The sequence below is a fragment of the Bombus bifarius genome, unplaced genomic scaffold (genome assembly GCF_011952205.1).
Source record: "Bombus bifarius isolate JDL3187 unplaced genomic scaffold, Bbif_JDL3187 scf7180000008288, whole genome shotgun sequence".
NCBI lineage: Eukaryota > Metazoa > Arthropoda > Insecta > Hymenoptera > Apidae > Bombus > Bombus bifarius.
The window spans coordinates 621,011-643,848 of NW_022884571.1; the positions used below are offsets into that span (position 1 = coordinate 621,011).

Below are 22,838 nucleotides of genomic sequence, written 5' to 3' on the forward strand. Positions count from 1 at the left end.
ATTATTCATTTAAAAAAACAGGCGACGATTTATTTAGGAAACTTAGAATCGTAAAACTGTGTAAATTTAACACACTCATTTTTTACTTTAACGTAATTTAACCATGAAAACGTTCATAACCTTATGTTAACGAGACTTACGCGTTACAATTTGAAATGTTGGACATTTTTATTAAGAATTATTTCCCCGATTGAAGTCATTCTTAGTACTGCTGTTACTTGTAAACTTAACGAATAAAATATTATAACATACCGTAAATTACGTGTAAAAAAAATTGATATCGAATGTAGTGATTGCAGATATGTATTTGGTTGTCATAGAAAACAAAAAGGAATCGAACGAATCTCATTAGTTGAATAAGATTGAATAGATTTTAGGAAAAGCATGAATTTGAATTTATTGACTTTTTATTACTATAGTTACAACATAAAGACAATATCCATATTCTTTTTCCCATGTCCAAAGTAAAGAAATCCATAATGTGGACTATGTAATTTATGATAAAACGTCATTCCAGGCCAAAAGAGACTATGTAAAATCACTGATTGTTTGCCATGTAAAAACTGTAGATTCCAACATCCTAATAAAATATATTAGGAAGAAAAAAATAACTTTCTAAAATTATTATTAAAATTTTTCTAATCAAGTACCTGATGGCACATCCATATCAATTGTATCTAAAAAATCTATTGCGTAATTATAATCAGGTCTCGTAAGTAAATTGGTATTCCATTTTTGTTGTGGGGAACGAGCGTGCAAATACGATTTTAAATACGAAGCATCTGTAACACTGAGTCCTTCGAAACTTAAATTTTCAATTACGTTCCCATTGGGACACTTAAACCATGCACCACGAGGAATTATGATGGCATCTTCTCTAATTATCTCTATCGTAGCTGCCAATCTGTCTTCCTCTTTCAGTTCTTTTGGTATAGGGCCCTAACATATCAAGAATTATTGATTTTTAAACATTCTTCTCTTATTAATTTCAAAAATTAATCTTTCCAACTGTTTTTGACTTACGTCGTAATACTTTTTGGGATCTTCGTTTGGCGGGAACGGAGGATTAACATTATAAACGTTGGTGGCTATAGAAGGATCCCCTTCGAACTTATTAATTGTAAGAGGTGTCAAGAATCGTGCACATTTATTTGCTTTCGGTAGTAATAACCAATTTAAGCCATCCGTACTAATTCAGATATTCTATCTTTTTGAAATGCTCTATTAAAGAATCGTTTTGATATGTTAGCTTACCTGTAGTAATATACTTGATCGTTCAAGCAATCTTTTTCAAAACCAAACGCAATATGATAATCATTTCGAACCCCATAGATTTTACCCCAATAATAACACTTTTGAAAATGATTTTCTTGTTGCAATATTATGAGAGAATTTTGTAATAGCTGTGAGTTTTCTGTTCCCACGCATATGCCAGCGTAACCAAAGATATCTAGAGTTTCTAAAAGTTTTAGACATTCCATTTCGTTTTATCGTACCGAAATCATAAATTAGTCTTAAAACATTTTAAAAACAATCGAAAAAATGAGATGATTTTCGCATCTGAAAAACTTATCGAATTTAATTTATGTATAAGCAGTGTCTTCATACTCCAGTAGATGGATCCGTATAATATATGATAAGAACGTTTCACATAATCTTGTTTATTTGATCTGAAATGAAAGAAAAATGTCATCATCCGGCGAGGAAAGTGATCAATTGACGGATTTGGAAGCAATCCGTGATCGAATGTTAAGTCAACCACGAAGTGAACGTATGCAAGTTAGTGCATGGGAAGATGACGATGATGGAGTAGAGGCTGAACGTAATGCAAAAGGTTAGCTGATGATTTGGAATTGTGTATTACAATTTTTCACCATCAATTTTGTAACATGTATATATGTTTTATAGAACCTGATGCAAAAGAAATTCTGACTGCAGCGGAGAATGGCGAGCTGGATAAAGTGCAAAAATTATTAATGGAAAACCCGCTATTGTTAGAATGTACAGACAAAGATGGTTACACTCCATTGCATAGAGCATGTTATGGCAATCACGTAGCAATTGTAGAAGTATGAATATTACATTTTGAACGTAATTTATTCTTTGACAAAAGTGTTCGTAAATAAGTGCATCACTGTTTTATCTTGTTCGTAGTATTTACTTCAAGCAGGTGCAAAGATAGATGCTAAAACTATGGATGAATGGCAACCATTACATTCTGCATGTTGCTGGAATAACGTTGAATGTGCAATGGTATTAATTGCAAATGGAGCAGATATAAATGCCAGAAGTAAAGGAGATCAAACTCCTTTGCATTTAGTATCTGCAAGTTCTCATAATTCTCCTGCTTTGCAACTTCTTTTATTGCATCCAGATATAAATCCAAGATTGGTAAATTCAAGCGGAGATACAGCTGAACAGATTGCAAAAAGAACAGGGAAGTATTACCCAATGTTTGAAATTATTGAAGATTGCTTAAATGTTATTTGAATCTATTGCTTGATATGTTTATTAGATATGTTTATATACACATGTTACAATATTATGAATGAAACAAATTTATGAAATTAGAAGTTGTAAGCATATCATTAATATACTATCAGTACATTTATAAATATGTTAATAAGTCTGTATTTACTGTACTATAACAGAATATAAAAGCATAAATGTTGATATGTTATTAGATCATGAAAGTTATTGTATTGAAAACTTTAGGAAAATAATACTTCAACAGTTGGATTTTTATCTACTAACTACAAATATAATGATTGTGTGATATGTTAGGAGTTTGATGTGATTCTAATTACAATACAAAATTATTACGAATGTGACACTAGTGTCATAATTGTAAAAAACATCCTTTTTATTTTATAAAATACTTAATAAAATGAAAACATATGTTGAACAATATTTAACATTTACATGTTGTCTATGCACTTAAAATACATTTTAGTTTTATTTACATTAGAGTGACGTTAAATTTACAAATTTTGGAGTACCATTGCTTAAACGTTTTGATCCTTCCCATATGAGAATAGTGAAATCTTCGGTTACAGCATATAAGTGATGTTGGTCTAAAGCCCATGCTATCGCAATTACTGCTCCGCATCCTTTTATACCATTTATAATTTCTCTGACTAATCTTAAATCCCAACTACTCCATAGCCTTATTACACCATTGTCTAATCCTGTTGCAATAACATTTACAGAAACTCCTTCTGGTGCGTTGCTATAGCAAAGAGCTGTTATTCTTCTTCTTGATAAAATAGATCCAACTGCCCTTGCATTGATAGTAAATACTTTCAATTCGGATTGACTGGTAGATGTATTTTCACTAGGAATTTCATAAGTAGCTGCTATATCTCCGAGAGTTTCGCTAATCGATAGTAAACGAATAGGATAGTTCTGTTCACAGAATATGGATCTTATGTATGTTAAACTACAAAAGGATAACAAATAAGTTTAGATGCTATATGAATGTTTTTATCTATTTATTTATTAGAATACTTACCTATTTAAATCCCAAATAACAATAACACCACTCGAGTCACCTGAAACAGCAATGCTAAATGCCCGTGATAGAAACACTGTTGTTATTCTACTTCTATGAGCTAACAGTACAGATGCTGGTGTTAAAGTGAAGTCAATTTTACTTATTACAACTGCGTATGTATGCACCGTAATTTTACCAGATAAATGACCTATCCATAGTTGTCCACAATCTGGAGCTGATCCCAAGATTGTAATCTAAAAAAAATTATGTTATGTAATTTGCAATTCAAAAAAGTACCAGAAAATAGTAATGTATCTATTTACTGGGTCAAGACCCGAAGATCTAATTAATGGCCTTGGTGGTTGCTCTTTTTTATATTTTAGTCTTACAATCCCATCTGTGCCATTCCATGATACTAAAGCAGCTCCTGATACAAATGCTCCACTTAACATACTTGTGCCTAGAAAGAAACATTATACAATCTAGTTCTGCAAATGTGACTATTGAAATGTTGTACATGAAATTAATGATATGTACCCTTCTCTTTTGTATAAACGAGTAATAAAGTAGTATAGCTAGGTAATCCAAAAACATCACCAGTCATTAAAGGAACTAAAGATGCTAATGGTGCTTTATGTTTATGTTTCCAACATAAAACTGGTTCATTTCCAGGAGCACCAACATAGTTTCCCCATTTTATGCCATCTACACCATCAATAACTTGTGGTAATGAACTATGAACTATTGTATTTGCAAGATTTTGAATCAGTAAAGGATGCGCAACCGTAAATAATTGCGCTGGTGTTTGGCCATACGTTCGAACCATCGTTTCCCAAGCTTGACGTTCTAAAGGGTCTGCTATTTGTTCAACATTAAATCCATAGTAGGTCTAAAAAAATAAATTCATAAATTTAAATTACACTTTTAAATATGATTGCATGAATGTTGGTATCAACATACGGCAGGATGGAAAACATTTATAGCTTCTACTGCTGGTCTACCAGTTTGCCTAAATCCGAATACCAGATCGATCCAATAAGGGAGAACTTCTCTAACAAGATCTGCTTCTAATGCTGCTCTATGAGCAAGAATAAAAAGTCGTGCATCACCTCCACACCATTTCGGTAATTCAACATCTCCAACCCGGTTACCATTTTGTCGAACTCCAAAATTAAATCCTTTAACAAAGTTTGTTTTGAATATTAATTAACTTACATATCATTTTTTGAGCCATAATTATCTATATTACCTTCGGAATTCAACAAAAATTCAGGCAAATAGAAAAACTCGGGAATTAATTCTTTCACATCTGTTGTTGAATCGCAACTAGTTAATCTCCATGTAGTAGCCAGTGCATGAAATGTTCGATCGGGAATATCAAAATTATCGTCTTCAAAAATAGAAATAAACTGAATTATGAAAATTAAATCTCAACAGTAATGTATACATACATCTAAAAAGCAACTTTAATTTACCTTGATAGCATAGAAACATACTAGTAAATGGTGGTAATCTTACTAGAAAGTGGAGAACTGTTCCAGAATTACTATAATGCGATCCGTAATGGAATGGTTCTTGATTTAACGCTATTAAGTTTAAACCTTCCGATAAAGCTTGTTTGAGATACTATATAAAACGGTAAATAATATTATAAACAATATTCTTTTATATTTTTCTATAAACATAATTAAACCACTTACGTTGTAATTATTTATATAGTGTTGTTCATTCTTTTTATCCTGCACAGCCATAGGGCGTTTGAAATTTCTAAAAAAAAATTGTTTTTTCGTAAATATTTCCCTCATCATACTTTTACGTATTATACTTATTATACTTACCGATAAATCTTTGGATTACTTAAATCAATTTTTTCACTTGTATAATCAGCTAATACAAATGGGAATACAGGATACTGCATTAAATCATTATATGATCGACCGGCTAATTTATTTAGACAAGTAATATATTCCCAATTTGTTAATGCCCCACTTCGCCACAACGAGATAGCTTCGCTTAAATCATCACCAGGTATTCGTCTCGGTAAATTGCAAGCAGATAATTCCGTTCCAAATTCATCTCTTTCCTGTAAGTTAAATATCATTATGAAGAATTACATAGTATTTATTTTTAAGATAAGATATATGTACCTTTGAAGAATTAAATGCTAATAAGTAAGTTCTTCCTGTAATGAGGAATATTTCAATAGCCCTTTCCTGTAACTGATACCTTCTTCGATGCAATTCTCGAATATCTTCAAGGCGCCAAGCTGTTCCACCCACCATAGCTAAATCCAAGCCACCTAAAGCTATCTGTAATTATTATGTATCCAATTAAATGTATAATAATGAATTCATAGAATAATAAAAGGATTAACAGAATCGTACATCTGTGTGCAGTAGAACATCAGGATTATCAGGAACAAAATAAAGACATGTTTCACCAATAAGAACTTCACCAGATAATTCAGCTCTAGGAGTAACTACTTTGGCTTGAGACATTTTACGTATTCTTTCACTAGTATGCAGTCGCTCGATTAATGCTGTAGCATTTGCATCTTGTCGATTATTCGTAAATAAATAAGATAAAGGGGCTTCGTTTTTTACTGCATCTGTACGCCAAAAAATGAAATCTATGTAAATACAAACAAATTGAATGGAAATAATTAATAGAATAATAGCGATCAAACCTAGCCTATCTTGATATTCGGTCATAAAAAATCTTCGATCAATGTTTAAATGACACCGCTGCAATCGTATTCTAACTCTAGCAGGACCCTCCGTAGGATCTAATTCCCAATTTCTTGGATAACTGTTTGGAAAATGCCAAGGGGCTCTTTCATGCGTTAGACGTCTTGCTAAATCTCTCCATTTAGCAATTGCTTGAGCTTCCATCGCTCTTGAATGTTTCAGTCTTTCCATTAATACTTTACGTTCTCGATTTTGTTCTTCCACGACAGTACGCGTTATAGCCATTGCACTTTCTGTTAGTTGTTTAGCAAGTACATCAAATCTGTTGGTAATTCTAATAAACGAGAAAAATATTTTGCAAAATAAAGGAATAAAAAATATAACACTCTATTTAATTTTACTTACCTTTGAATTGCAGGAAGATTGTTGTCGATCCATATATCTCGATCTCTCATCAATTCTCGCCTTAGCAATGCTAATTCTTCATTCCATATCCCAGGACTAGCTTGTTCTATTCCTTTTGCTAAATCCCATATACTCAAAGCTTCTTTCAATTCTATACATATCCTTGCATCAGCACTAGGCATCTCATCTCGTCTTTGTAAGAGATCCCAAAAGAAGACAGCGAACTTTTGTTCTACCTGATATATGTAAATGCATTGAAACATACATATAAGAAAATAGAGAACAGATAAATATGGATTAATCGATAGACTCACTTGTGGATGAACTTCCAAAAGAGAGGACAGAATTTCACGAGCTTTCGGCTCTTCCATTAGTGATCTAACAGCAAAAATCCTCGTATTATTACTTTGATGTGGTCCAAGTAACCACACCATTAATTTGGCCGTATATTTTCTTAAAGCGTGTCTGGTTGACCATCCGCTGCTCCAATGATTTTTCCTTTGTAGTGGATTACAAAAACCATGTAAAAGTATTGAAAACAATCTTTTAGTTAATTGTAACTCGTTGCTAGAAGGTGAATCATCAGCTGCTGTTATAAATTCAACAGCACGGCTGAGAACAATGCGAAACCGTTCAAGCAATTCTCCTTTGCCTGGTTCGCGTAAGGTTGCAATGGAAGGTGTATGTAAACTCGTATAGCTAGATGATCGAGAACCATGGTCACTCTGTTCACTGGACGTTGTAAAAACTAAAAAATATAATACTGATAAAGTGAAGAAACTGAAATTTTATCTTTTCATTATTTGTAATACAAGTACTACCTGAAGTTATATGGGAAGCTGAGGCTAGATACGATGCTGTACTACGTAATCGGAAACTCGATTGATTTGAGACTTTCGCTATAAGCACGTCGAGTTCTCCATCAAAAAGTGCTACCTGTGCATCTCTTACAACTGATATACATGTTCTATTTTTAATGCAGTGAGATTTTTCTTTCAATTCCATATGATTTAATATCAAATGCAAGTCTAGGACAGCTTGCATTTGATGATTTCCTGGAGATTCCAAAAGTTTTGTAGCAATGGCCACAAAAAGTACATGAATATCTCGATGAAGAGATGTAGAACCACTTTTATGAGCACTTCCTACTAATGCTTGAACTAATGATTCAATCAAACCTTGTTCCAAAAGCATTCTCAAAGCAGTAGGATTCTGAAAGTAAATTTTGTTAATTAATTTTGTTTAATAAATGAGACCGAACTACGATATCGTACCTTTGCAATTATGTCAGTCATAAATGATACGATTGGTTTAACTACATTTGATTCAGTAGCTGCTGCTTTTGCTATTACAGCCATTAATGGAGGCATTGCAGCCAGAGTTGGGCCTCGTAAAGCTAAATTTTCTAAAGCAACTACCAATGATTCACTTCCAGGATATAATGCTATTTGATTTGCTAAATGTATAAAATATTTTTGCTTTATAAATTTGTTGACCTCCTCATCACTAGCACGTTGTAGATATATTTGTACGACCTATAAGTTAACCAGTTATTATAATACTTGAATGAAAATAGAACTTACTTCCTTTTTACATCCTATCATACCTTAGCTAGTGCTGTACGAACTCTAGTATCTGGATTATTAGCCAGTACAAGTAAAAGTTCAGCTCTTAAAACGTGTTTCAAAACCGAACCAACTTGGCTATCAGGTAAAACCCTAACTGCATCTCGGAGGAGTAATAAAAGTCCTTCACAAACTAAACCTTGACAAGCTTTCCTTTCGTCCATCCACGTAGATTGTTTTTCCTATGTAAAAAATCAGAGTTTGCAGTAGATTATAATTAATAAACAGCAGACTTAATTACATACTTACGTTACTAAGAGGGTTGGACCCATCACTAGCTGCGATTCCTGAATCCTCTCCAGCACTGGTATCTTGAGGAGGACCATTTCGGCGTTCTTTTCTTTTAGGCATTCTATTTCTCTGAATCTAAAAAAGTAATGTCAATCGAATTTTATCTTTTATTACTTATTTTACAACCTATTTAATAACAAATACGAACCTGTGTATTTGTTAAGCCTTTATCCAATTTACTATTTTCAATAGTTTCTATGGATTCATCTGAAGAGTTGGAAGTTACTGTAGCGGCAATTTTTACAACTCTTTTTTCTCCAATCGGTGGTAACAAAAAATATATATTGTGTCTTGAGTGTGTAATATAAGTTTCAGATGCTTGATGAACCAGAACTAGGTAGTCAGTAATAGCTACTATATGAGCAAATTCTGGAGGTGCTCCCATAAGTGCCCTAATCAATTCAACTACTGCAGTTCCTGTTGAAGAATCAAGTACAGCACCAAACTCATCATACATAAAATGCTCCTATAATAAACAATGAGATATTTTTATGAATTCTTTAGTATATTTATTATAAAATACAGTATTTACAAAAAGTATTAAATTACTTTGCATAGTGTTAAAATGGTATCAACAATTCCGACTCTGTTTAATTGAGTTGCGTTGAACTCACGCTGTGAATGTTGATCTCTTAATAATAATAACAATGCTTGCAATAGCAAATTTAATGTATCATATTTTGCCCATGTTTTCCATGCGGTCAATGCACCTTTGATTAAATCTGGATCCGTAATCACAGCTTCGCAATTTTGTGAGACTAAATGATTACCGCTGCCGATATCTTTTATTAGGATCGAACTATCACAAGCTGCATCTAACATTGCTTTCAGAATGTGTCTACCTGTGTGACATCGAGGTGATTCTAAAATGCATAGGATTAAAGATGTTCCATCTTCTGATCGGTACTGATTTAAAAGTTCAGAGTCATTCCGTATTAGCTGCAGAACTATTGAAAGAGCTAATGCTTGCTCCTCTTCGTTAGAATTTAATTCGACTACCTGTAAATTCATTTAATGATGACCATAAGTAGTCATAACTGATAGCATCAAATATTTCTGTTTAATTATGCTTACTCTTGCGAACAAATATAAAAATATAGGTACACCACCCACTAAAATGGCAGCGGGTACAAGACCTCTATACTGTTGGCATTCTAATCGAGCAGAAAGTATCGGAGTCACAGATAAAGGTGGTTGCTGTGAAACTCTATGTTCCGGTGCGAAAACAACTCTAAAACCTGGTTGACCCGGAAATAGATTTCTTACCACAGCTAAAAATAAGCATGTAATATTTATGCAAGAGGAATTAATGATTATCAAGCATTAATTAACAAATATAAATTTACGAAGTAATAAACCTACCAGCTGGATTTGCAATAGCCTGAGGATATAAATGAACAATATTGGGATTTTGAGCTTCATAACTAAGAAGCAGATTATCTTGCAATTCAGCCAATTGCGAATTTGTAGCATCCATAACTGTATCCCAATCGATTTTGGTCTCAGATACTTTAGTTTCAATAGCGTGTCTTAAGTACGTTCCGCCATATGATTTCCTTCGACTTGTATCAAATTTTCCTCCCTCTATATTAGATAAAAATATAATTGGCTATTCGCTCGTTCTCTCTTTCTCCCTCTCTTTTATGTTATGTCTTTGTTATGGTACTCACCAAATCGTATTTCTCGTACACCATCTAAAGCGCCAGATGCAATTAGTTGCGTAAAATCTGGATTCTCTATGTTTAAAGTACATTCCGCAAGATTAGTATAATTAGGGCCAAGACTTGCTAGGTATAATGCTCTCTCCTTCGTAAATACTGGACATCTATAAATTAATTTTTAACATTGCATACACATGATATAATTATTAATTAGTAGTTAAATGTCTCATAAGATGCACACCTGAATACCATTAAATTTCCAAGATACCAAGCACCGATAGTGCTGGATCCAATTTGTCCTAATAGAACACACGTGGTGCCAGGTTTCCTCACTAGCAGTCCATCAAATGGCAATTGTGCATTGATTTCTCTCCACCCATCTACCCAAAGCACGACTTTAACCACCGCACTGCGTTTATTTAAAACTGTGTCTTTGAAATTCAATGCTAAATGATGCCACCGACCAGAAGAAAGCATACCAATTACAGATGTTTCCGAAACTGTTCTATTCATTTTGTCGTCTGGCCGAGTTAATCGTAAAATTAATTTATCTGAAATATAATAAAAGGAATAAAATACACTAATCATACTAAAAGTTAAAAGTCTATTTAAAATAGTTTACCTGATTTAAGATCCAACCACGTTTCAAGCACCAGAGTCTCAAATCCGATAGACATCAAATGAATAATCGATGTTGGTGTAGGTGGAGATGACGAACCTGCTACGACTGATGTACCCAAGAAAAGATCAGACATCGATTGGTCTTTCCACGATAATGTGTAGAGCATGCATTGAATACAAAATAATAAATATATTGCTACATTTGATAAAGTTAGATGATGGACTTGTGGCAAAAATCTTAGAAGAAAGTATTAAATTGATCATATATATATATATTTATTTATTTATTTGTTAGTTCTTAGTAAACCACTTTACCAACCTTCACGACTCCAATTGTCGGACAGAATACCCCAATCGGACAAACTCTCATCATCTGAATCGAGTAATGGTGAAGTATTAATCATTGTTCCCTTGCTACTAACGGGTAATCCTCTTTCAACTCTCAACCACATAGAGGCGGAACAACCATGCAACCAAACTGGCCAAGCCAGTTCTGGACCAATTGGTAGACACGTTGCATGCACAGACCATGGACTGCATATACCCGATGTAAAATGTTTTTTTCGGAAATTATTTACAAGATTTTCAACCTTTTCCAAGTTCTTATATACTTCCTCCGATTGAGTTTTCGATAATATTTTCGTATCAGAAGGTACAGGAAAAGATATGATAAAATTTGGTTGTGGACGTGCAGCTAAACCTAGATGGAAAAGCGGTTCCAACAACGATCGTAGAGGTGGTTCATCAACTTTGAACAAAGACAAGTACATGACTAGTTCTGAGGGCGAAATCGATTGTGTCGCTAGCAAAGTAAATACTTCTAGCACAGCATGTTGTAGATCTATAATATTTTATTATGTAATGTTGTAAACAGGATCGGTATGTTATATACTATAAAATAGTTTATATATTAAAAATACCTTGATATTGGATATCTTTATTAGTAAATATATCCCTGAAGCCATTTAACATCTTTGTGATTACACCTGAACTTGCAAGTGCGGCACTACTCGAAGCACTTTCTCTGCATGTGACTGCAACTTTTCTTAAGCCAGTGGTTATAATACATGCTTTCTCAGCATCCAAACCTCTGCGAAAGAAATATCATTTATAATATTGTTATCACATGTATAGTTTCCATATTTCGTACAGTCAAATACTTACTGTTTACTGAAATGAATTAATAAATCTACTGCCAATAGGCATAATGCCGGATGTGCATTTGCATGACCTCTGGGCTCAACTACCGGTCCTAAGGAATTACTTCTTTTTACGGAATTACTATGTAAGCTTTGTGCTGGTACTTCTACGTCTGCTTCGTAACCATCATCAGCTGTAACATATTCACCCGTGCTACTATCATCGGCGGCATAATCTGGTATCGTGTCCAATGTCATAATCGGTAACTGCAACGAAAAATGGTACCCAGATAACTAAATGAATCAGTCCAATTTAGAATAAATGAAATAGTATGAAAGTTACCCTAGGACGAGTACACTGCGGTATAGTTTCTTCTTGAGCTGGTTTTAACATAGAAACTTTTAATAAAATTTCCACGATGACAGCTAATCCACGACCCAATTTAATTCCTACGTCCATCAGCGCTCTTCCTAATTCCATAATTATGTCACAATCACCTGTATCATACGTTGTTTCATATATTACTTTATGGACAATATAAAACATGCACATACGATAAAATACTACGCGATGAAAGAGAGATTTAACGAACAGTAGATAGGTCGAGATGTTTGCTGGTGTCAAGTATTATGTGAACTGCTTTTACGGCTAATAAATTCACATAGCTTATTGGGATTTTAATCTGCAGCTGCACACGGCGAAAGAGCATGTGGAACGGAAGCATACTTGGAATACCTATGATTCACATTCATTATATAAAAGTATACTTACACAACGGGGATGTTAGACAGCACGTTAGCAAAGCCTCAAAGAGTCTATGCGCTGATTTATTGGTGTCTAAAAGGAGACAAGTATGTAAATGTAAATCCAGATATTTTTATATATGGTACAATCCGTTCTTTGTTTTTTTAGAATATACCTGTGATGCTATCTGTAGAGATATGTGTAGCCAGCGTTATAAGAAGCTGCGAAGATTTTTGTGACACGGGATGTAGCGACAGTTGAGTTCGAAATTTTGGACTGTAAAGCGTTACTCCAGCTGCGGTCCTCCACGCGACACTAGCCTGATACAGATTTATTTTCTTACTTGTATCTGTTTCGTTGTCAATTTCCGAGCATGATGCATTATTAATCTCAGAATTATCCCATATTTTTAAAAGGCATGAAGTTGTATTGATCGATTCCTTCACGTCACTTTGTTCCTGCAAGCTATCACTTTCTATGATAATACTTGTTCCTTCAACATTCTGATCGTCTAATTCCACGCGAGGAATTTGGTTTGCTACTTGTTCTACGTATTTCTCATCGACAAAAGTATTCGCCGAATTGTCTAAAATATCCAATAATTCATTCGTTTCCTTTTCAAGGGAATCGAACAAAGATTTAAGGGCAGATTTCTCCGTATCTAAGAGATCGGATTCCACGTAAGTCGTCTTCCAGATCTCGACAATGATGGCGACTTCTAGGAGAGCGTAGACATTTCTCGTGAAAGTTGTGTCTGGTAACAAAGTCAATACTTTTTCCAACCCATTAATCTCATTGAATCCTTCATATATTTGCATGTTTACTATCAAATAAGATATCGCAGAGAGGCAAGATTGAATTAGAAATTTTGCGATAGTATTTCCTTTGTTAGCTGTATAATAGATTTTGGCTTTCAAAAAGGTTGGATAAAAAATGTTTAGAAGCAATTCCCGTCTAATCTGTAATTTAGAAGAAGGCCCAATTTTTAGAAGATGAGCCATTACAATATAGCATAATTTTGAATCATCCGGCGTCAATAAATCTGCATACATTTCCAGAAAATCCCAAGAATATGTTGTAGGTCTGTCACAGGTGGTACATACTTCTGATTCCGAATAAGCACCGAGTTCTTTAAAAAAGATACGCTCTAGGAATGTCACGGCTGGGATATAAATTATCGGTTCTCGTTTCTTTAAAAGAGTGATGATACTAGTCATGAGTATTCTGGGTGGAAAACAACAACACGTTCCTGCCGTTGTAAAAACTTTGATCAATCTGACTTGCAACTCGCTGACGAAGGGATGAGAATGCTTGAGAAGATTAGTGAGTATCATAAGAAGAGACGAAATGCAACATGCTTCTTTCATAACGGCGCCAACGATCGGCTGAGTATAAGGCGCACCAAATACATCCGAATGGTGATGGATTTGAACGTCATTGATACAGGATTTGTGTTTTGTTCTGTTGCAATGAGCTACGTGCGAAATATCACGTCGAACGGACTTCAAGCCACTCGTTAGCGCACCTATCATATCAATGATCTTTTTGGCACGGATTACTGACCTCGCCGGATCAATGCTCGGCAGGTCAACAATCGCAAAAATTGTTCGCTCCACCAGCTTTCCATCCTGGCTCTCCGTAAATAATTGAAACAGTTCTAAAAAGTCTGACAATTTTTCTACTGCGCTACCTTGTTGGTGCAGCAAACAATAAAGAAATGCTATTATTCCGTAAATGGTGGCAAAAATGAACTCTTGCAAAAGGGAACCTTCCTCCGGTGAAAAAACATTTACAGGCTTGCTACAAGCATCCTCGAGTAATCTTAAAGTCATAGGCAATAAACCATTGTGAATAACAGCGGTGGTTGGTTCATTTGCTCGTAATACGCGTTCCAATGCTGTAAGCATAAGCCTAGCAGCCGCAGCTTTCAACGTAGCACATTCAGTGCCAGTCAAGCTAACACCGTCTATACTGAATTGTAGGGACCATAACGTATCCAAGGCAAATTTTAGAACTTGTACAGCCGGTGTTTGTTCGGCTGGAGTATCGTAATCTCGTAGTCCTTGAAGCAATTGAATAATCAAAAGACTCGTCTCAAAATTACTAATTCTAGCATCTAGAACATCCTTGATCCGCTCATCTATGTAATCTCTCGGTGTTTTCTTTGCCGGTCGGATAGGAAGCTCATAAAGTGCTGCTTGCCATTTCTGTTCCTCGTCGCTTCTGACAACTGAAGTGAAATACTCGAAATCCATAGGATTCAGGCGGATCTTGAGCGTGAGTGATCGTGCCTGATCCATACCATCTGTCAGCAATTCGGATTCGCTGCTCGCGCTTTCCGGTGTGTTGCGACGCGCTTCGGACGTTCCAAATGATTTTTGCTTGCAATGGACCGGCACCTTGGTACCGATACTATGTTTACGACTTGTTCTCCTTCTTGACGATACATTGCCCTCGTAGAAAACATCGTATCGGTTAAATTTCGTCCTTTTGTGTTTTACATGCGACACGATATCTACCGCGTCGACGGTGTCGTCGTTGCAGTAAAATTTTACATAAGGATTACGTGTGGTACCATCTATCGAAGAATACGTGGATTCGTTCAATGAAACAGAATTGGCTTTATTACTCGTTTCCTCTTGTAGGACAATTGGATACAAAGCTATAAGTAGAGCAACCAATTCTCGCCCACAAGAAAGTCCACGAACACCAAGTAATTGTAGAACAGCCAAACAACGCCAACCACGATCCTGAGCCAAATACTTCCTCAGTCTAACAAGTTCGTCCCCGTCGATTCTCGTTGCGCAAAGTTCATGAACATCAGAGAGCAGCTCGCAGGCTATAAGGGTAGATACACCACCACCGCCGACCGAACTGGAATGGATATTTTCATATTGGGTATTTTATATTTCTATCTTATCCATCGGATACGGGTTATCGTGGAAACGTTCATACAGGTATGCAATCTTATTTTCAATGAGAGACGCGATATCTCCGAGGGAAGTTTTGAAAGTGAAATCAAGTAAAATTTCGGTAACGAAAAAACAATCGTGTGCAGGGCATTAAGTGACACTTGTGATTAATAAATTTGTTAAATTCTAGTAAGGTGTAATTTTTATTTTGACGAAATACTGGCAAAGGTATTGATCGAAGGTAATTCTTGCAAAGAATGTGTGAACGCTAGAAAGTGATCACGCGCTAACGGAATAAAGGTGAGACGTACAAACGTAAAAAGTTACGTTAATCAAAACCACAGACATGAGATCATATTTTCAGATTGTGGCCGACCACTGTGTCGTTATAAAAATCTATATTGTTACTTCTTCATTGCGTTTCAATAAATAAAAAATAATTTAATAATAAATTAATTTTACATTAATTCTCCTACAACGTGAATATTTTTAGAGAAAGGTATTTGTTATTTCGACTATTACCGTACGATAAAATTAAGCAGTTATAAGAAATTTAATTAAGTGACATGTAATCTTACCAAAACGATAGAGCATCTTTCACATCTCGTCCTTCGTTTATTTGGGCAAGAAATTCCGCGAGGAATATATCCAACCACTGTGATTTCTAAACAGAAAAAACGCGCAATTCATAATTTAATTTATTAACTATAGAATAAGCCATTGAATCACAATAAAAAAATTAAAACAAAAGATTATCAAAAGTCCGATGTTAAATGCTAATTACTATAGTCTAAATAAATATAAATAATTAACTCTCTTTTAGCAACACTATACCTTCTAGATTTGATCGAACAATAAGAAAAATATTACGACAGAGATACAAATATCACGAAAAAATAGTAAATATAAAGTACTAAATTCTGTAAAAAAGAAAACAAAGATATTGCTTTCTTTAATTTTCGAAATGCAAAATGATTATTGCACGTGCCGCGGTATGCCTGATAAAATAATCGGCTCGATAGAAACAGAGACCAAAATATAAGAATATAAGGATTGAAATTACACAAATATCTTAATTTTGTCTTATACAATTCGATAGCTCTGCTACCAAATGGCATAATTGGCAAGAATGCATATTATGTTATTTCGAGTTTGTATTTAAACAAACATTCATCATCGTATTTTTTGTCAGAGGCAAGCGATTATCAATTCATGAATTTTACTGATATGAATTGTCTGATGCAAATTTTCTGTAGTTGCTTCAACTTTCTAAGTACATGGGAAGAAATCGATAGTGTTAACGTTACATGGGACAGAGGATCACTTGTTATTCCGATACACGCGAAAAAATATCGACAAGCATATAAGTTACGCGTGACTTGTAAGTCATCTTGAGACCAACATAAGGTACTGTTTAGCCATGATTGACGATGATTACGAAATCTCGCTTAGTGAAACGTGGTAAGGAATAACAAGATGAGGTAAGTACATTTAAATAAAAATGATCACTGACTAAGTTTTTACCGTTTAGATAGAATATTCCAAAGAGAAAGGATATAGTTACGTGAAGATAAAATTGATATTGTTGCAAGTTAATCTGGCTAGTTAGAGTCTCCTCTGCTCTTCGATGTGCCAATTGATCTATCAAATTTGAATCCTCGTCTTTATAACTTTGGCGAAGTGAAAAAAAGGGATAAGGAAGAAATCGTGGTGGATAGAAATTCTTAGATGCAGGGATCGTGTACCTCATAGCTCTGCGGTTCTGCATGAATGAAATGATCCCACAAAATCTGCAGTTTGTTAGTCGAAACCGAAGACATTACTAGACGTTCTTCGAACTCCTTTTCGTCGTCTTCCTCCCTGTCTTCTGTCCTCAACCGGGTATCCTCCTCATAGCTCAAAAGCTCGTCGAAGCTGAACCATGGATAAAAGGTGTCCTCGGGTAATCTTCGAGGATCACTGCTAGGACACGCAACCCGATCACCTGAAATATCGAGATGTCTATACGTTTATGCCTTATACGTTTCGACGTTCGCTTAAAATCTGCACGCATTTGATTGAATCGCTGCGTCTAGCGCGTTGCTACTCTCGTCACTGAACAAATATCCTCTCGCTGGATCTCCGCGGTTTCAAACACCTCGCGCTTACAGCACGTATTGCGTTGGGAGTTGAGGTTGCTCCTCGCATACATGCGTCTGTGTATACGGTCTTTGTATGCGTTTATGTCGATCAAGTACAGCTTACATAACATCCCCACGAGTCCACGACAGACCAGTTCCTAGCCTTCCACGGGAAGCCTGAAAGCTTCTCAACCCACGAAGTACGGCCTACGAGAGAGCAGTAACCCCGGATTCATAGATCGCTGCACGTCGCCGTTACCACCAACACCACAACCAACATCACCGCTACCAATAGCACTGGAACATGGTGACACAATTCATCGCCAGTTGTTAACACAACAGTACAAGAACCCGGGTCTACGATCATCGGCCACTTCTTATCAACCGATTTACTTTGGAGTCACACGACGTTACCTCCTTATCGCTTGGTCTCGACCATAACACGATTCGTTCTTATACCTCGAAGAACGACTGTACCAAAGTAGCTGAACGAAGCTCGAGAATGCATCTACTTATCTTTTCTCCGACTCGTTTCTCCAATTCCCATCGTGGAATCCCCCAAGTTCCCACCAATCAATCGATCCAGCGGAAACGAGACTGTCAATACCCCCGATTGCTGTTTAATGTATCTTCGACCTAAGCAAATGATCGGAAACATACGTTAGACCACCACCGAGTTTACCACCACCAAGGTTCATGACCTCATCGACTGATCTACACTCGTTCCGGTCAAGTAAATATGACCTATTCCTTTTATTATAATTTTACTAGGAGTAAACGTGATGGTCATTGATCTTACGTTCTCGAAACTTTACTTTCAATCGATAATATAAATAGACAGAGGACAATTCGAAACAACACGTAAACAGTGCCCCAAATGTAATCGCGTCGTACACAATACTAGATCACGTACTTCATTCGATAGATGCAGCTATACAATTCTATGCAGTTACTTTCGCTTATATTGAATTCTTTCTTTTTTCTTCCCTCCTTTCTTTTTTTCTGTTAAAATATTCAAGTATTCACCAATTTTGCCAGGATCTCATTATCTTACTTGAACGAAATATATAAAATCGAACCGCATGTGGTTAAATATTTTGACCGAAGTCGCAAATTTGCGACACATTAACGAGCTACTACAAGGCTGCTTTGCCGTCTGATTTTGATAAGTCTTCAAATCGAGATCCACGTACGAACTGTCCAGTATGCGATATAAGGAAGGGACAGGCTAGAGACGAGCCTTCCGCAGGTTAAAGAGGCCAACAATCGGCTTCTTTCTCCGACGAAAAACGTAATCCTAAGAGACAGGTAAAAAACACGAAATAAATAACGTATTCATCTCGGTTATTCGAATTCAACCAGTTACCTCTGTACAAGTCTATACAAGTAGGACATAATGGTAAACCTTGAATTTGTTGACTAACATATATGTATGTTATCTCTCTAATTAAGAAACGTAAGAAATATAAATAATGCTCTAGATTCTATTGTAGATATTGTATAATATTCCGATTCGCAGGACTTCGTAATATTGCATATTACGAAATTAACACTATTATCTTATTGAAATTACATGTACTACATATGCATAAATATATACATTGAAATATGTACGTTAGCGGCATCGAATGATTTTACAGTATTATAATTATCGAATTGTACCATGTTTCCTTCCCACCTAGTGCTAAAAGCCGCGAGAGGAGAGTCTGGTAAACAATGATAATTTGATAAAACAATTCGAACACGTGCAATGAATTGAAAACAGTTCCAGTAGGCAGCAACCATGCAGCCGTAATTGATCAATCTTTGACTTGTATAGACGATTCTTTATTGTGCCGTATGATTATCTTAATAGCGTTCTACCCCACTGTTCTTTAATTAGCTTCGCCTCGACAGTGCGATAATAATGTTCGTCTGAGTCTTCTTCTTCGCGAAAAACCAATCGATATTTGTACCGCGTGTGTCAGTGGAATACATTTGTTATAATGTGATATTTAGTATAACAGATAAGGTTGTGGTATTAGGTTACAATAAGGTGTGTTATTTTTTCAAAGTGATTACAAATTTTCAAAGGTGAGTCGTTGTGTAATCATGAATCGATAAAATAAATTTGGTAAAGCATTGATCAACTAACTTAATCACTAACGGTAATGTATGATAGCATTCATCTGAGCGCCCGTTTCGGCAGTAACCTCATTAATGTTACGTTTTGCCTTACCAACATAGATTAAGTTTTTTATCCTGGCCTTGACTTTTATATTTCTCTTGATTAAGAAACTATTTTTCAAATCATCCTCTTCGACGATGATTACATTTCTTCATGATTAAAGAATTTCATTTCACTAGGAAGTCGTACTTACTTTCGCTAATTTTGTATATTTTCCATTTAACGATTTTTATAACTGTATGACTTTTTCTATAATCTCAACGAGAGTGTTAAATACCAAATAACAAGTACTAAACCGAGATAAGAGTTGACCTTCGATGTTTTTATAAAATGTTGATAATTTAAGATATTCTAATTTTTTCTGACAATTTTTTCCCATTGAAGTTGGCTTTATTTTCAACTTGCGTCATATTCCCGCCATGCGCTTCACGTTTGCAGTTTCATGCGCAACGAATTACAGCAAATGTCAGGTAGGAGAATGACGAACACGTAAAACAAGGTGGCGAAGTGACAATAGCAATACTGGCAATGCTTTTGAGAAAAGCATCAATGGTTGTTTCAATTATCTATGGTGTATTTGTTACCTGAGTTGAGTGAATGGAATCCGTGAAAGAATTTTTGAACGATTAGTCACAGTTTTGAATTATTGGAATACAATATTGACACCATTGTTCTTGCATAAAGTACACATTACATACGGCAAATGCCACTGGGTACTGGAAATGAACACTACTATACTTACTCTTCCTGTGATTTTTGCGCCATTTTCAAAATAGTGTCAGAAGTGTCATTCTTCGCAATATTTTTCGAAAAATAACAATACGTAGTAGCGAAATAAAATACGAGATTTAGAAAATATTTTACTGTATCAATTGATTTTGTTCTTAAGTAAAATGATCTACCGTTTATTTGATAAGAAAATTTTGGTCAAAAGAAAAGTATTGATTCGTATAGAAACAATGGTTCCTTGTTAAAGGAAAATTTCATTTGAGTAGATAGTTGAAGAATTGAAAATTTTTATAATTAGTGATTTAATTATATCTATTATTTTAAAAGGTGCTGCCGCCCGTGCTTACGCGCGATATTTTCAACAAATGTCAGTTTGAAATGTTATATTCATCAAGGAACAACGTTCCGTAAAGCATTTCTAACCTTTATTTTGGTATTCTTCCATTAATCCTCCATGCAAGTGGAAACTTATTGCTTTGGTGTATAATTATTGATAAAAAATGACTATGTGGGAAAGGCTACGGAATCCCTGTGGTTGGAGAGCTGGTGCTAAGCAAATTTCAGTCGATGCAATGATACCAATATTTGCAGTCCCAACATTGGCAGTAATAGCCGCGCAAACAGTGTTATGTACTATAATTATATTTGTTGCAACACCAATATTGGTGTATTACTTGCATCACAACTTCCTCAGATTTCTTCTACGTACCAAATTTTTTTTAATGTGGACAATTACCAGTGTAGTTATGTTGATGCTGATCTTTGAAATTAGTGTTGTACCATTACTAGAAATTTTGCTAGAAGAGAATCTAGTATTTATAATGTGTGTTGTGGGTGGTATATGGTGCGGCTACATGACTAGATTAAATGCAGATTCTGCAACTCAAGAAGGTAGTTTAACTCAGGGTTTAGAGCTTGGCGAAGGAAGTGGAGAACTTTGTATTACATGTAGAAGAAGAACACCTCCTAAAGCGCATCATTGTCGAATGTGTCAGACATGCATCCTTAATAGAGAATATCATTGTAAATGGTACAACTCTCTTTATGATAAAAATAGATTTTATCTTACGTAATAATACAGATATATTTAAGATATATATTTTATATTTTAGGTTGGATTGTTGTATAGGTTCAAGTAATTTAAGATGGTACTTGGGATGTTTATTCTTCTCAGCTATAGCTTTTATTTACGGTTCTAATTTGACTATGACTAGTGTATGTCATCCATTTATACTTATTGGTACTGTTCTTTTACCAGATGATTGCAGCGACGTATATCATCAATTAGAGTATGTATTGATCAAAAAATATTTCATATTAACATCAATTTGTAGAGAATATACAATTTTGAAATTAATGATATCCAGAGTATAAAATTATACTCTGCAGAAATACAACACTTTCCATTACTCAGTCTGAAAGCTAAACTGGAAAGATACCAAGGATTTACAATGCAAACTATAATAATCACAAGATATTGATAATTGTTGAGACTTGTGTTAACGTCATAAATATTGTAATATCTCTTATTTGCTTTCTAAGAATATAAGAGTTATAGATAACATGACATGCAAATGTTTGCTTTGGGTACCCAATCTAAATATAATAATGTACATATTGTTCCAGCATTGCCCTTTGCTTCATCTCTGCACTCTACAGCTTGCTTGTTGGGATAGTGGTAGTTTGTTATTTAATATATCATCTTTGGTTAATTTACCTTGGTACAACATCGAATGAACGACGTCTTCTGGAAGCTGGAAGTCCATATGACCATGGAATGTTAAAAAATGTATCTCGGTTATTTTGTTGCAAAACTTAGATATTAAATGTAGACTAAACTATTAGACTTACTTTGTATGGAAGGTGATACTTTGTACTATGTAAAAGATATTAGAAAAATTGAAACAATTGAGGCCAAACAGCAGGCATAGCAATATGTGAAAACACACACTTTGATATTTATTTCACAATGCATTTTAATATACTTTAATACTTATCCTTGTTCTTTCTTTATGATAACAAGGTATGTACTTAATACTCTTAAGCTATTGCTCATAATATTAAATTTAATAAAAACATATCATGATGTAAGAGCGCTGAACTCAGTTATAGTTTTAACTATTTTTATTCTATTATTGCGCACATCACTTATATATTTATTATAACTGTGATAAAATGGCCATTGTACTAATTAGCACAATAAAATATATTACTCAATTATGTTTAGTACATCTAAGGTTTAA

At 34.8% G+C, this 22,838-nt stretch overlaps 4 protein-coding genes across 12 annotated transcripts; 2 read left to right on the forward strand and 2 right to left on the reverse strand.

The window, feature by feature from the left end:
• Window positions 1–141: 141 nt before the first annotated feature.
• LOC117212368 (radial spoke head protein 9 homolog) lies at window positions 142–1,481 on the reverse strand. The gene is made up of 4 exons (XM_033457153.1): window positions 1,255–1,481; window positions 1,024–1,189; window positions 651–939; window positions 142–580 (listed from the first exon to the last, which is right to left on the reverse strand). Exons 1-4 carry the CDS (start codon window positions 1,479–1,481, stop codon window positions 420–422), a joined length of 843 nt encoding a protein of 280 aa, XP_033313044.1. The 3' UTR covers window positions 142–419.
• On the forward strand, window positions 985–2,905 carry LOC117212369 (ankyrin repeat domain-containing protein 49-like). 2 transcript variants are annotated; one of them, XM_033457155.1, is made up of 4 exons: window positions 985–1,120; window positions 1,598–1,834; window positions 1,909–2,069; window positions 2,155–2,905. In XM_033457155.1, exons 2-4 carry the CDS (start codon window positions 1,687–1,689, stop codon window positions 2,488–2,490), a joined length of 645 nt encoding a protein of 214 aa, XP_033313046.1. In that variant the 5' UTR covers window positions 985–1,120; window positions 1,598–1,686; the 3' UTR covers window positions 2,491–2,905. The 2 variants fall into 2 exon arrangements, with proteins under 2 accessions (XP_033313046.1, XP_033313045.1); XM_033457154.1 differs by lacking the exon at window positions 985–1,120 and having other exon boundaries at window positions 1,415–1,834.
• Window positions 2,846–20,575, reverse strand: LOC117212359 (lysosomal-trafficking regulator). Of its 6 annotated transcripts, none has more exons than XM_033457124.1 (35): window positions 20,451–20,575; window positions 17,824–18,335; window positions 17,325–17,563; window positions 16,158–16,243; window positions 12,843–15,541; window positions 12,695–12,760; window positions 12,266–12,420; window positions 11,948–12,189; window positions 11,704–11,873; window positions 11,103–11,624; window positions 10,785–10,889; window positions 10,404–10,713; window positions 10,172–10,326; window positions 9,864–10,085; window positions 9,576–9,772; window positions 9,051–9,500; window positions 8,650–8,967; window positions 8,460–8,576; window positions 8,192–8,392; window positions 7,860–8,120; window positions 7,407–7,797; window positions 6,900–7,333; window positions 6,586–6,821; window positions 6,180–6,514; window positions 5,878–6,101; window positions 5,641–5,802; window positions 5,332–5,576; window positions 5,194–5,260; window positions 4,969–5,119; window positions 4,743–4,883; window positions 4,454–4,671; window positions 4,031–4,382; window positions 3,817–3,953; window positions 3,512–3,747; window positions 2,846–3,439 (listed from the first exon to the last, which is right to left on the reverse strand). In XM_033457124.1, exons 2-35 carry the CDS (start codon window positions 17,828–17,830, stop codon window positions 2,965–2,967), a joined length of 10,326 nt encoding a protein of 3,441 aa, XP_033313015.1. In that variant the 5' UTR covers window positions 17,831–18,335; window positions 20,451–20,575; the 3' UTR covers window positions 2,846–2,964. The 6 variants fall into 6 exon arrangements, 5 of the variants coding, with proteins under 5 accessions (XP_033313015.1, XP_033313014.1, XP_033313013.1 ...); XM_033457123.1 differs by having other exon boundaries at window positions 4,743–4,902; window positions 5,012–5,119; window positions 10,785–10,925; XM_033457122.1 differs by having other exon boundaries at window positions 10,785–10,925.
• LOC117212367 (palmitoyltransferase ZDHHC23) lies at window positions 20,443–22,813 on the forward strand. Of its 3 annotated transcripts, none has more exons than XM_033457150.1 (4): window positions 20,443–20,579; window positions 20,923–21,625; window positions 21,708–21,884; window positions 22,222–22,813. In XM_033457150.1, the coding sequence occupies exons 2-4, from the start codon at window positions 21,096–21,098 to the stop codon at window positions 22,412–22,414; spliced, it is 900 nt and encodes a 299-aa protein (XP_033313041.1). In that variant the 5' UTR covers window positions 20,443–20,579; window positions 20,923–21,095; the 3' UTR covers window positions 22,415–22,813. The 3 variants fall into 3 exon arrangements, with proteins under 3 accessions (XP_033313041.1, XP_033313040.1, XP_033313042.1); XM_033457149.1 differs by having other exon boundaries at window positions 20,555–20,804; XM_033457151.1 differs by lacking the exon at window positions 22,222–22,813 and adding an exon at window positions 21,985–22,157 and having other exon boundaries at window positions 20,555–20,804.
• Window positions 22,814–22,838: the final 25 nt, after the last annotated feature.

Coding starts and splice junctions, on each gene's coding strand:
- LOC117212368 (XM_033457153.1), bottom strand. CDS start 1,481: ATGGAATGTCTAAAACTTTTAGAAACTCTAGATATCTTTGGTTACGCT. Junction 940..1,023: donor ATCCCAAAAAGTATTACGAC/GTAAGTCAAAAA, acceptor TTGATATGTTAG/GGCCCTATACCAAAAGAACT. Junction 581..650: donor TGATATGGATGTGCCATCAG/GTACTTGATTAG, acceptor ATATTTTATTAG/GATGTTGGAATCTACAGTTT.
- LOC117212369 (XM_033457155.1), top strand. CDS start 1,687: ATGTCATCATCCGGCGAGGAAAGTGATCAATTGACGGATTTGGAAGCA. Junction 1,835..1,908: donor GGCTGAACGTAATGCAAAAG/GTTAGCTGATGA, acceptor TATGTTTTATAG/AACCTGATGCAAAAGAAATT. Junction 2,070..2,154: donor ATCACGTAGCAATTGTAGAA/GTATGAATATTA, acceptor TCTTGTTCGTAG/TATTTACTTCAAGCAGGTGC.
- LOC117212359 (XM_033457122.1), bottom strand. Junction 10,327..10,403: donor GGAAATTTAATGGTATTCAG/GTGTGCATCTTA, acceptor ATTAATTTATAG/ATGTCCAGTATTTACGAAGG. Junction 3,954..4,030: donor CGTTTATACAAAAGAGAAGG/GTACATATCATT, acceptor GTTTCTTTCTAG/GCACAAGTATGTTAAGTGGA.
- LOC117212367 (XM_033457150.1), top strand. CDS start 21,096: ATGACTATGTGGGAAAGGCTACGGAATCCCTGTGGTTGGAGAGCTGGT. Junction 21,626..21,707: donor AGAGAATATCATTGTAAATG/GTACAACTCTCT, acceptor TTTATATTTTAG/GTTGGATTGTTGTATAGGTT. Junction 21,885..22,221: donor GACGTATATCATCAATTAGA/GTATGTATTGAT, acceptor ATATTGTTCCAG/CATTGCCCTTTGCTTCATCT.